This window comes from Mesocricetus auratus, unplaced genomic scaffold, assembly GCF_017639785.1.
Source record: "Mesocricetus auratus isolate SY011 unplaced genomic scaffold, BCM_Maur_2.0 Super-Scaffold_2245, whole genome shotgun sequence".
Lineage (NCBI taxonomy): Eukaryota > Metazoa > Chordata > Mammalia > Rodentia > Cricetidae > Mesocricetus > Mesocricetus auratus.
Window position 1 is genome coordinate 8,535,559 of NW_024429180.1, and position 13,042 is coordinate 8,548,600.

At 40.4% G+C, this 13,042-nt stretch overlaps 1 protein-coding gene across 10 annotated transcripts in view; it reads right to left on the bottom strand.

The window, feature by feature from the left end:
• Positions 1 to 13,042, bottom strand: part of Gpc5 (glypican 5) — a 1,283,302-nt gene that overhangs the window by 1,007,667 nt on the left and 262,593 nt on the right. For all 10 annotated transcript variants that reach the window (XM_005079439.4, XM_040747101.1, XM_040747188.1 and 7 more), the window contains exon 4: positions 7,661 to 7,794. In XM_005079439.4, the coding sequence (XP_005079496.2) occupies positions 7,661 to 7,794 (134 nt within the window). The remainder of the gene's footprint in view (positions 1 to 7,660; positions 7,795 to 13,042) is intronic.

Genomic DNA, 13,042 nt, shown 5'->3' on the forward strand with positions numbered 1-13,042 from the left:
AGAAAAACTGGGTAAATAGTCTGGTACAACAGATGCAAGCATAACCAACAGAATACAAGAGATGGGAGAGAGAATCACAGGTGCTGAAGACACACTAGGAGAAATAGATTCATCAATCATAGAAAACCTTAAGTTCAACAAATCCCTAACACAAAACATCAAGGAAATATGGGACACCATGAAAAGACCAAACTTAAAATAACAGGTATTGAAGAAGGTGAAAAAACACAACTCAAAGGGACAGAAAACATATTCAACAAAATCATAGAAGAAAACTTTCCCAACCTAAAGAAAGACATGCCAATGAAGGTACAAGAAGCTTACAGAACACCAAATAGAGTGGACCACAAAAAAAGAGTCTCCTCACCACATAATAATCAAGACCACAAGCATACAGAATAAAAAAAGAATACTTAGAGCAGCTAAGGAAAAAGGTCAAATAACATATAAAGGCAAACCTCTAAGAATTACACCTGACTTCGCCATGGAAACTCTGAAAGCCAGAAGGTCCTGGATAGATATTCTATCAACACTAAGAGACCATGGATGCGATCTCAGACTACTGTACTCAGCAAAGCTTTCAATTACTATAGATGGAGAAAACAAAATATTCCATGACAAAACCAGATTTAAACAATACATATCCACTAACCCAATCCTACAGAAATTTCTGGAAGGAAAACTCCACTCCAAGGAAGTTAACTACAACCAGAAAAACATGGTCAATAGATAATCCCACTTTACCAACATCCAAAAGAGACAAGGGGAGGAAATCCACATATAATTCCAACAACAACAACCATTCCAAAACAAATGGGAATGAGCAATCAAAGTCATTAACATCCCTCAATATTAATGGCCTTAACCAGTCCATATAAAGGCAGAGGCTAACAGAATGGATTCAAAGACAGCACCCATCTTTCTGTTGCATAAAAGAAACACACCTCAACTTCAAAGACAGATGTTACCTCAGAGGTAAGGGTTGGGAAAAGATTTTCTAGTCAAATGGTCCCAAGAAACAAGCAGATATAGCAATCCTAATATCAAACAAACTAGACTTTAAACAGAAATCAATCAAAAGAGAAGGAGGTCATTTCATGTTTATCACAGGAAAAGTCCACCAAGATGAAGTCTTGATTCTGAACATTTATGCCCCCAAAACAAAGGCATCCACATTCATAAAAGTAGCATTAATAAAAATCAAACCACAAATAAAACCTCACACACTTATAGTGGGAGACTTCAACACCCAACTGTCACCACTAGACAGGACTACCAGACAGAAACTTAACAAAGAAATAAAGGGACTAAGAGAAGCTATGACCCAATTGTATTTAACAGACATCTATAGAACATTCCATCCAAACACAAAAGAACATACCTTCTTCTCAGCACCACATGGAACCTTCTGAAAAATCGACCACATACTTGGCAGCATATCAAACTTCAACAGGTATAAAAAAATGGAATAACTCCATTCATCTCATCAGTCCACCATGCATAAAAATTAGAATTCAACAACACAAATTGCAGAAACCCTACAAATTCATGGAAATTGAATAATGCACAATTGCAACATTCCTTGGTGAAAGAAGAAATTAAAATCTTTCTAGAATTCAATGAGAATGAAGACAACCTATGGAACCCAAACCTATGGAACACTTTGAAATCAGTGCTACGGGGGAAGTTCATAGCACTAAGTGCCCACAGGAAGAAACTGGAGAATAGTTACACTAGAGAATTAACAGCACAACTGAAAGCTCTAGAACACAAAAAAGCAAATTCACCAAGGAGGAGTGGACTCCAAGAAATAATCAAATTGAGGGCTGAAATCACTAAAGCAAAAACTAGGAAAACAATACAACAAAATCAATGTAACGAAGAGTTGGTTCTTTGAGAAAATCAACAAGATAGAAAAACCTTTATCCAAACTTACCAAATGATAGAGTGTGAACATGCAAATTAACAAAATAAGAAATGAAAAGGGGGACATAACAATGGACACTGAGGAAATCCAGAGAATCATCGGGTCATATTTTGTAAACCTGTACTCCACACAATTTGAAAATCTAAAGGAAATGGACAATTTTCTGGATAGATATCATTTGCCCAAATTAAATCAAGAACAGATAAGCAATTAAAATAGACCTATAATCCCTAAGGAAATAGAAGCAGTCATCAAAAGTCTCCCATCCAAAAAAAGCTCAGGACAGATGGCCTCAGTGCAGAATTTTACCAGAAATTCAAAGAACAGTTTATACCAATTCTCCTCAAAGTATTCCATGCAATAGAAGCAGAAGGGTCTTTGTCAGGCCCTTTCTATGAAGATTCAATAACCTTGATACCCAAGCCACACAGAGACACAACTAAGAAAGAGAACTTCAGACCAATATCCCTCATGAACATTGATGTAAAAATACTCAATAAAATACTGGCAAATCAGAACCAAGAACACATTAGAAAACTCAGCCACCATGATCAAGTAGTCTTCATTCCACGTATGCAGGGATATTTCAACATATGAAAATCTATCAATGTAATCCACCTTATAAACAAGCTGAGAAACAAAAGTCACATGATCATCTCACTAGATGCTAAAAAAGTCTTTGACACCCATTCATGATAAAGATCTTGGAGAAATCTGGAATAACAGGAACATACCTAAACATAATAAAAGCTATATACAGCAAACCAACAGCCAACATCAAATTTAATGGAGAGAAACTCAAGGCAATTCCTCTAAAATCAGGAACAAGACAAGGCTGTCCCCTTTCCCCATACATCTTCAATATTGTACTCAAAGTTCTAGCTAGAGCAATAAGACAACAAAAGGAGTTCAAGAGGATACAAATTGGAAAGGAAGAGGTAAAACTAAAGATGATAGCCAATGCTATAGGGAATACAATATATTTATTTACCAGAGAGAATCACATAGCTGGGAGTCAGAAGCCTGCCAGCTTCCAAAAGAGAAGAGGTCCTTTTTCCTTTAGCTTCCTTTTATCTCTACCTGTGCTAATTTACTTGTCCCCGCCCTCATGTGCGGATAGCTTTGTGGGATTCACTCCTACATAAAACTCTCACTATTTGTAGACGAGATGATAGTTTACATAAGAGACCCAAAGAACTCTACCAGAGAACTCTTACAGGTGATTAACACCTTCAGCAGAGTGGCAGGATACAAGATCAACTCAAGAAAATCAGTAGCCCTATTATATACAGACAATAAGATGGCTGAGAAAGAAATCAGAGAAGCATCACCCTTTACAATTGCCACACACAATATAAAATACCTTGGGGTAATGCTAATCAAACAAGTGAAAGACCTGTATCGCAAGCACTTTGACTCTTTAAAGAAGATACCAGAAAATGGAAAGATCTCCCATGCTCTTGGATATGTAGGATCAATGTGTTTAAAATGGCAATCCTGCCAAAAGCAATCTACAGACTCAATACAATCCCCATCAAAATTCCAGCACAATTCTTCACAGACCTTGAAAGAACAAGTCTCAACTTTATATGGAAAAAAAAAAAAACAGAATAGCCAAGACAACCCTACTCAACAAACCAACATCTGAAGGCATCACCAACCCTGACTTCAAACTATATTATAGAACTATAGTCCTGAAAACAGCTTGGTATTGGCACAAAAATAGACAGGTAGAACAATGGAATCGAATTGTGAACACTCTGAGATTAATCCACAAAACCTATGAACAGCTGATTTTCGACAAAGAAGCTAAAATTATACAATGGAAAAAAAGAAAGCATCTTCAACAAATGGTACTGGCATAACTGGGTGCTGACATGTAAAAGACTGCAGATAGATCCATGTCTATTGCCATGCACAAAACTTAAGTCCAAATGGATCAAAGACCTCAACATAAATCCAGTCACACTGAACCTGTTAGAAGAGAAAGTGGCAGGTACCCTTGAACGAATTGGCACAGGAGACTGCTTCCTGAAAATAACACCAGTAGCACAAACACTGAGATCAACAATAAATGGGACCTCCTGAAACTGAGTAGCTTCTGTAAAGCAAAGGGCATAGTGAGCAAGACAAAAAGGCAGCCCACAGAATGGGAAAAGATATTCACTAGCCCCACATCTGACAGAGGGCTGACCTCCAAAATGTACAAAGAACTCAAGAAGCTACTCTCCAAAACACCAAAGAACCCATCTAAAAAGTGGGAGACTGAACTAAATAGAGAATTCACTATAGAGGAGTCTAAAATGGCTGAGACACACTTAAGAAAGTGTTCAACATCCTTAGCCATTAGGGAAATGCAAATCAAAATAACCCTGAGATATCATCTTACTCCTGTCAGAATGGTGAAAATCAAAAACACCAATGACAGTTTATGCTAAAGAGGATGTGGAGAAAGGGGAACACTTGTCCATTGCTGGTGGGAGTGCCAACTGTTTCAGCCACTTTGGAAATCAGTATGGAGATTCCTCAGGAAAATGGGAATCAGTCTACCACAATACCCAGCAACTCCACTCTTAGGCATATACCCAAAAGATGCCCATTCATACAACAAGGATGTCTGTTCCACTATGTTCATAGCAGCATTATTTGGAATAGCTAGATCCTGGAAGCAACCTAGATGCCCCACAACTGAAGAGTGGATTGAGAAAATGTGGTACATTTACACAATGGAGTACTACTCAGCGGAAAAAAACAACGGAATCTTGAAATTTGCAGGCAAATGGATGGCACTAGAAGAAACCATCCTGAGTGAGGTAACCCAGTCACAAAAAGAGAAACATGGCATGTACTCACTCATATATGATTTTAGACATGGTTCAGGCAAGTGTCAACCTACAATCCCAGGGCCAGTGAGTCTTGGGAGGTTCCCAAGAGATATGCATTATACCCCAAAGAAGGGGAAAGGGACAAGATCTCCTGAGCAGATTGGGAACATGGGGGAAGGGTAGAGGGGACCAGGAAAAAGAGGGGGGGGTATAAGAGGAGGGTAGAAAAAGACATGGAGGAGCAGGAAGGTTGAGTCGGGGTAAGAATAGAGGAGACTAGGATGAGATATACCATAATAGTTGGAGTCATTATAGCTTTGAGGAGAGAGCCAACACTAGGGAGATTTCCAGAAATATACAAGAAAAACACCAACTGGAAAACTAAGTAATAGTGGAGAGACTACATTAATAGCCCCTACCTGATGATAAGGTTGATGACTACCTTATGTGTCATCCTGGAACCTTAATCCTGTGACTGATGGAAGCCGAGATAGATACTCACAGCTAAATACTGAACTGACCCCCTGGAACCCAGTTACAGAGATGGAGGAGTGATGAGCAAGGTGGTCAACACTGTGCTGGCCTAGGTCCTGCCCTGGATGAAATGACAGACTCTGGAGATCCCCCCAAAGAGGGCCTCACCTTCCCTGGGGAATGTTGTGGGGATTGGGCTGGGGGATAGGGGGGCCTAGTGGATGGACAAGGGAGGTGGGGGAGCTGGGATTGACATTTGAAGCATGGGTGTTTCTAATTTAAATAAAAACATAAAAAACTAGATACACTGAACCTAATAGAAAAGAAAATGGGAAATAGCCTTGAACACAATGACTGGCATAGGAGACAGCTTCCTGAAGAGAATACAGATAGCATAGACACTAAGGTCTACACGTAACAAGTGGGACCTCATGAAACTGAAATGCTTCTTTAAAAGCAAAGGCCACTGTCCACAAGACAAACAGCAGACTACAGAATGGGAAAATAATGTTTCCCAACTCCATATCTAACAGAGGGCTAACATCCCAAATATATGAAGAACTCAAGATTAAACTACATTTCAACACACCAACCAATCCCAATTAAACAATGTGGTACAGATATAAGCAAAGACTTCTTCTCTCTGTCCTGATTGCACGATTTTGGGAGTGGCCAACCAATGACTAGCATCCTGAACAGCATGGATGGCCAGGAATCAGAGGACACATGGGTGGCTAGAAACCAGAGGAAGGGCAGCCCAGAAACCTAGGATAGAACCAAATATAACTCAAAAAAAGAAGCCACTGAAATGATTCTTACTGATAGTCTGCTATACTCTTAGACTGATGCCTAACCCCATTGTCGCCAGACAAGTGCAGATGCAGAGTTCCACAGCTAATCACTAGGTGGAGCCAGGGGGACCCCCACAGGAGAGGAGTTGGTGTCATTGTAGGAGCCAGAGGGTCAAGGAGAACACAACCCACTGAATCACGAGGGTTCATAGAGGCTCACTGGACTGAACCGACAATCAGGGAGCCTGCAAGGGTCAGCACTAGGTCCTCTGCATGTATAATGTGGTTGTGCAGCTTGGTGTTCTTGTGGGATTCCCAACAATGGGAGAGGTTGGAGTGGGGTAGGGTTCTCTGACTCTCTTGTCTGCTCTTGAGATCCTTTTCATCCAGCAGAGCTGCCTTGCCCAGCCTTGATGTTAGGGTTTGTGCCTAGTCGTATTGTGGCTTGCCATGCCATGTTAGGTTGATGCCCATGGGAGGACGGCTCTTTTGTTTAGGAAGGAAATGGAGACGTGGATCTGAGATAGAAAGGAAGTGGGGGAGGAGGGTCTGGTCGGAATGTAATTTATGAGAGAATAAACAAATAATAAATAAATTGGAGGGAAGATGATGTTATATTGTGAACACTGCATGAAGTGCCTTAATATAGATTGTCTAAGAGATATTAGAAGTAACTATTTGAACTAACACATACATAACCCTCTGAATGTAGGTTCAATTTAGAAGGCAACGACAGAGAGCCACTATTTCTAAAAGGTACACAGTCAAATAAATACTGAAATGTTTTCCTCTAGTTTTGAATAGTTTTTCATGTTAAACACCTACTATCAAGCAAAGGGACAATAGGGAGGGTTTTACCTTACCTAGTAAGATAGTGACAGGCACAGTGAATTACAAGTTGCTAAATGCTTACTACTTGATATAAACAAGTGGCCATTTTTACCATTGCAGGTAAAATGTAGGGAAATTTGTATTTTTTTTTGCAACTCTATTTCAAGAATTCTAAATACCCAGAAATATAAATCACATGGAGTGACAGTGCTGTCTTATACTGTACATTACAGGTAAGTGGTCCTTAGTTTAAATACATTATGGTCATACATTCCTGGAACTATCCTAATATATTAAAGAATAATTCTAGTTATTATCAGATTACAACATTAGGATATAACAACTGCTCTAATGTATTAAAGAATAACAGTCACAAAATTGATTGTTCTCACAAGGTGGATCTATCTTCCAAAGTCATGGAATATGTCAAGCCATGGAACTTTAAGTTTTTATGTTTTTATGTATGTATACATGTGTGGGTTTGTCTGTCTGTGTATGTGCCATGGGTGTACAGGTACCCACAGAGGCCAGTAGGAGTTTCAGAGGCCCTGACATTGTCGCTGCAGATAGTCGTAATCAGCCTGTGGGTGCCGGGGATCAAACCCGGGTCCTCTGCAATTGCAGCGAGTGTTCAGCCCTGCACTCTCTCTCTCTCCGGTACATTAGCCCACTACACTTTAGATAAAGTGAAATAGCATTTGGATGTTTTCTTCCACACTACCCCTGGGTCTATCTATGTAATGAACACATTCTATTCTCCTGTAGAGTATGTGACTTGCTTTCTTTTTCTGGTTGTGAAACAAATGGCTTACTTTCTTCTGTTGGCGAGTGTCTCTTCACCGGTCCTGGAATAGATCTTCATCCCAAGCTTCTCCTTACTTGGATCAAAAGTACAACGGGGGCTCTGTGTGGCTGTTCTCACTGGGTGGCCACAAATCTTATTCACCTTTCAAACAGAAAACACCAGAGAGCAGTTACAAAACCATCTCAGCACTTCTGAGACTCTAGTATTCCACAGGCCATGAAACAATGTCATGCTCACCCTGGTACCTTTAACTCTAAGACCCATATAATGCTTGTGGGTGATTAACAATGGGAATCAATGTACCCGAATACAGTGGCAATAATGATAAACCAGTTCCATGCACATTGATACAGGCTGGAATTCACGTGGGAAAAGTATACAATAATCAAGAAGAACTGAGTTTTCTGACTGCTTACTCAAAATAGATAGATACCCATTATGCTATACATTTGTGCAATATGATATAATTTTTGCTGACATGCAATCAATTTTAATGAGTACTAAGGATAAAGGCAAACATCATTGCAGCATCTTCCTTAGGTCTTCTGAGAAAGGACAACAAGTCTGTTTTTGTGGTTTCTTTGCAATTCATGGATGGAAGCTAGGGCCTCATACATGCTAGGCAAACTCTTTATTATGAGCTGTGTTCCCAGCCTTACTTTACTTCTTATTTTGAGGCAAGGTCTCAAGTTATCCAGGCTACACTTGAGCTTGCTATCCTCCTGCTTCAACCTCTCAAGTAACTAAGATGGTAGACCTGTACTACCAAGTCTTGTTGAAAAAGAGTACATATGATATTGTATGACATACAGTCTCGTTTTGTAAATCCTCCCTATCTTCCTTACACTGATGTAATTTCTAGGATGTTATAATCTTCAAAACTGAAAAAAAAACGATGATTATAGCCAGGCAGTGATGGTGCGCACCTGTAATCCCAAGACTTGGGAAGCATAAGCAAGCAGATCTCTGAGTTCAAGGCCAGCCTGGTCTACAGAGTTAGTTCTAGGACAGTCAGGGCTACACAGAGAAACCATCTTGGGGCAGGTGCCTTTTCTGCTAGTCTTCTAGCAATGATAACTTGGTTTCTATAATTATCACTGGAAAACAGACTCAGCATCTAATGTATCAACAAAACTAGTAAAGTGAAGTTGAACAGTATGTACCATGTCTGAAACAAACCCAAGTGCACTGTGCCACAATCAAGCTCTACTTGTCTAATTTTCCTTCCAAGCTCTGAGACCTCAAAAACAACACAGGGCCTCTACTGCATCAGATGAAGACACTAGATTATTCCAAAGATCTCAAACTCTCAGTTTCTTTGATTTTTCCATATTGGGATGTGTGTGTGTGTGTGTGTGTGTGTGTGTGTGTGTGTGTGTGTGTGTATAAAGTAATTCTGCATATATTTCCTCCTATCAGTATTTATTTTATTGTAACGTCTGTGGAGTTCCTGTGCTAGATGTTAGGAGATAAAAGATGAATGACTTTTTCCCTAACAGAGCTTATAAGTCAGAACAGAATATGATCTGAAATCATGCCAAGGCAAATTGCATTTTAAAAAGGGGGGGAAAGGAAAGGCAGGTAGAGTAACAAATGATGTCTCTGCATATGTTTTGGGATCCTCTGGGATTGGAGAAAGATGCAAAGTAAGAAACATGAGATCACCTCTAAAGAGTACTAAATTGTCAGGTGTGAGACCTGGGGCATCTGTTGGGTAGGGATATGTTGAGATGTGTTTCTGTGCGGCCAACTTGTAAATAAGCACTTATTAAATGGCATTGTGTCAAGTGCTGGGGATACATATTCATACATGGTTGAATTAAGTTCACAGGTGTCAAGCAGCCATTGCAGGTTTCCATGACAGAAGCAACTGCAGGATAGCATTAAAGCCAGCAGCACTGGTGTAGGTACAGAGAAAATGGGCAGTTAACTAGTGTCTGGGGGTACTTGAGGAAACACTTCAGGAAGTTATATCTGAATAGTAAGTCAAAGGATGAACTGGAGGTTTGAAAGATGGGAAAGGCAAACACAAATATTTCAGAAAGTCTAGATTAACAAGAAGCTGCAACAACTTGCCACGCACATCTTGTACAGGAGTGCATGCTGTAAGAAAATGCATTTCTTGGGGTAGAAATGTCATATGGCTTGGGACATCAAGGTAAAAGTTGCCAAGCAGGAAATTAACATTTTCACATCCTTACAAGGAGGATAATGGTCAGGATGTGGAAAGAAGGGAGAGCAGGCCTGTGGAGAACCATTAGGACTCAGAGTCGGGAGTAGACACCGGAACGGGAAGATCACAGTAGCAGAAATAAACACCATTAGAGACCTGTTTGATCATCATTCTCAGAACAAAGAATGAGAAATGCAAATGCTACCAGAGGAAGGCTTAAGAAAGCATGGCTCTGATAGGGGATGTCCTTCTGTATATTTGTTTCTCTTATTGGTTGATGAATAAAGCATGGATTGGCCAACAGATGTAGGAAGATAGGTGGGACTAGGAGACAAGGAGAATTCCAAGAAAGGTAGGCAGAGAGGTGCTGTGGGAGAGATACCATGGAGGGGCCGGGAGGATAGGACACACCAGGCGTTCTCCGGTAAGATAAGACCATGTGGAAATATATAGAGTTATAGAAATGGGTTAATAATTAAGACAGAGCTAGCCAATAAGAAGCCATAGCCATTGGCAAACAAATAATAATTAATATAAGGCACTCACTGTGTGCTTTTTGGGGGAATGGGGAGGTGGGACCTGATGTGACAAGACCCACCAGCAACACGGCTCTGACATCGAATATTGCTGCAATTTTGTTTTTCCTAGAAAGAAAGTGCTGAGGTAGGGAACAGCAAAAAGAAATTATATTGGAAGGGTACCCTGGAGACAGATCTTGGGGAAGATTAAAGCTAAGAATGTGTGTTTATTAGATGATTGGAATAGTCGGAATCTTACAAATGCGCAGGACAGCATTATGTAAGTTTAACCAGAGAGAAAATGTCTACTTCATGAAGATATATAGTTAAGGGCCACTAGTATTCAAGGAAATGAATTTTAATTCTGAATTTAAATAATGGCTGTGTTTATAGATTTCAGATAGAAGTAAAATCAATGAATTAAGAGAGGGCTATTTTAAATGAAAAGTAAGATCAAGGTATTAAAGAGTTCAAAAGGGATTTTAATCCCTGAAGCTAAAGAATAGTGACAGTGCAGTGTAAATATATTACCCAGGTGCTAAATTAAAACGGGAAATTTTCATTGTCAACAAGAACTAAGGGGAGATGATGTAGGTTGATGGTGGTAGATGACATGTCTGGAGTAGTATGGGATAGTATCAAAATAATCATGATCCATTGTGGCTGACCACAGGGGCTTAAGGCAAACTGAAACATGAAAGCTTTTTAGGGGGTCTCAGTTTTCTCTTCCCTAAATTTCAAGGGGACAAATGACTTTGAACATCTAAGAGTGGAAAAAATAGTACCTTATTCCCCCTACCGTGTTAGAGCCAAAGCCATATCTTCTACTGAACTGGTTTCTAGGTAGGAATATGAGGAGTTAAAAATATCGGCCTTCCACGATTTTTTTATATTCATTAGGCTTACATTAGTTGCAGCTACAAAAGAAAGTGCATTAGCCCAAAACTTGGAGAATAACTTAAATCGCATCCAAAGACACAAGTAGACGCAGAAGATTCCAGCGACAGCAAATGAATTTCAAAGATCCTGTGTTTGACTTTGAGTCAGGGAGCTCTGCTTCACATTTTATCTGCCCTGCTGGCAGGACATTAGGCTGCCACCTTCGCTCCCCTGAGGCGAGCCAATTGGGGTGGTGCATTCCAATACTTATACCTTCTTCCTATTGAAAAACGGCTCACACTTCTGTTGGCAATTTTTCATCTTTGACTTAGTACTGCAATTTCCTCCTTTCCTTCCTCCCTGGTCCCTACTATTCTCCCCATGTAATCAGTCTGAAGTGACTCGGAAAAAAAATTGTTTCCTTCTGTACCGCTTGTCAACTCCTGCTTTAAGTTCCGCGGCTGGCTTCCCGCTGATTTCCAAGCTCCCTCTCACCATGAAATGACTCTCACTCCCTCCTAAGTCATATCACTTCTCCCACTCCAGTCAAGTGTGTGTTCCAACAACTCCTTGGAACTTAGCTAACTTTCCCAAGTCCCCGCATACTCGTGCAGCCACACACAAGGCATAAAATCATCAGCTGCCATCTACATCGGTCTGTCCGCTCACCCTTTTCCAAGTCTTCAGGCCATCAAAGGATTTCTACTGATGATCTTAAGATGTTTGCGAGGCACATCTTTGTTTTCATTTCATGCCTATTAGCAGGGTCCTGGCTTCTCCAGCAACGGAAGGCTTAGGGATTTTATTAACAGTACAAACGGAGGACTTGGAAGACTGGCTGGTGGCTTTGGGACCAGAATCTTGATCCCTAGAACCCACACAAACATCGGCTGGCGGGGCTGACCTGTAATTCCAGAGCAGGGGAGACGATGAATAGCCAGAGCAAGGCTGCTAAGCAGAGGAGCCAGGCAAGCTGTGGGCCCCCAATGAGAGTCCCAGATTTAATAAATAAGATGGAAGTTGTTAGGGACACTCCCAGCACCAACAGCAGGCCTCCGCATGTACACATACAAGCACACATGAGCATCCACACCCACAAACATGCATATGTAGCAATGATAATGTCTGCATTATGGTGATGTATTTTTATGATTTAATAAAGCCACTGGAGATCAAAATGCAAAGCTAGCCGCAGCCATGGAGCCAGGCAGTGGTAATGCACACCTTTAATTCCAGCAGCCACACTAGTTAGTTATAGAAGGTAGCACACACCTTTAATCCCAGGACTCAGGAGACAAAGGCAGATGGATCTATGAGTTCAAGGCCGCCCAGGGTTACATTAGAATCAGTCTTAAAGAGAAATAGCTTACACAAAGGAGATCTCAGGACTTGGGATCCTACATCTTTAATCCCAGATCTAGAGAGGTAAATAAGATAGGAGCAGGGCATTCAGTATTCAGTCTCAGAGATTTGTTCTCCAGCCACACTGAGGACACCACAACAGTCCTTTCAGCCTGAGGTAGAGGGAAGAGCCAGAGACCAGCTGCCTTGCTTTTCTGACCTTCAGCTTGAAGCTGGAACTCCAGTATCTGTCTTTGTGTTTTTATTTATCATGTTACAATGCATGGGGGAAAATAGCACAACTTGAACAGCAACTTTTTAGGATTATAAATTTGAAATTAAAAAATTGTATGTACTATGTATGTATGACAAGTAACTTACCCTAGGAGATAAGACAGAGGCACGCAATTTGCATCACCATGTATGTTGAGTGGTATTACTTTCAATTGTAAGATATTATATAAGAAATGACTATAAT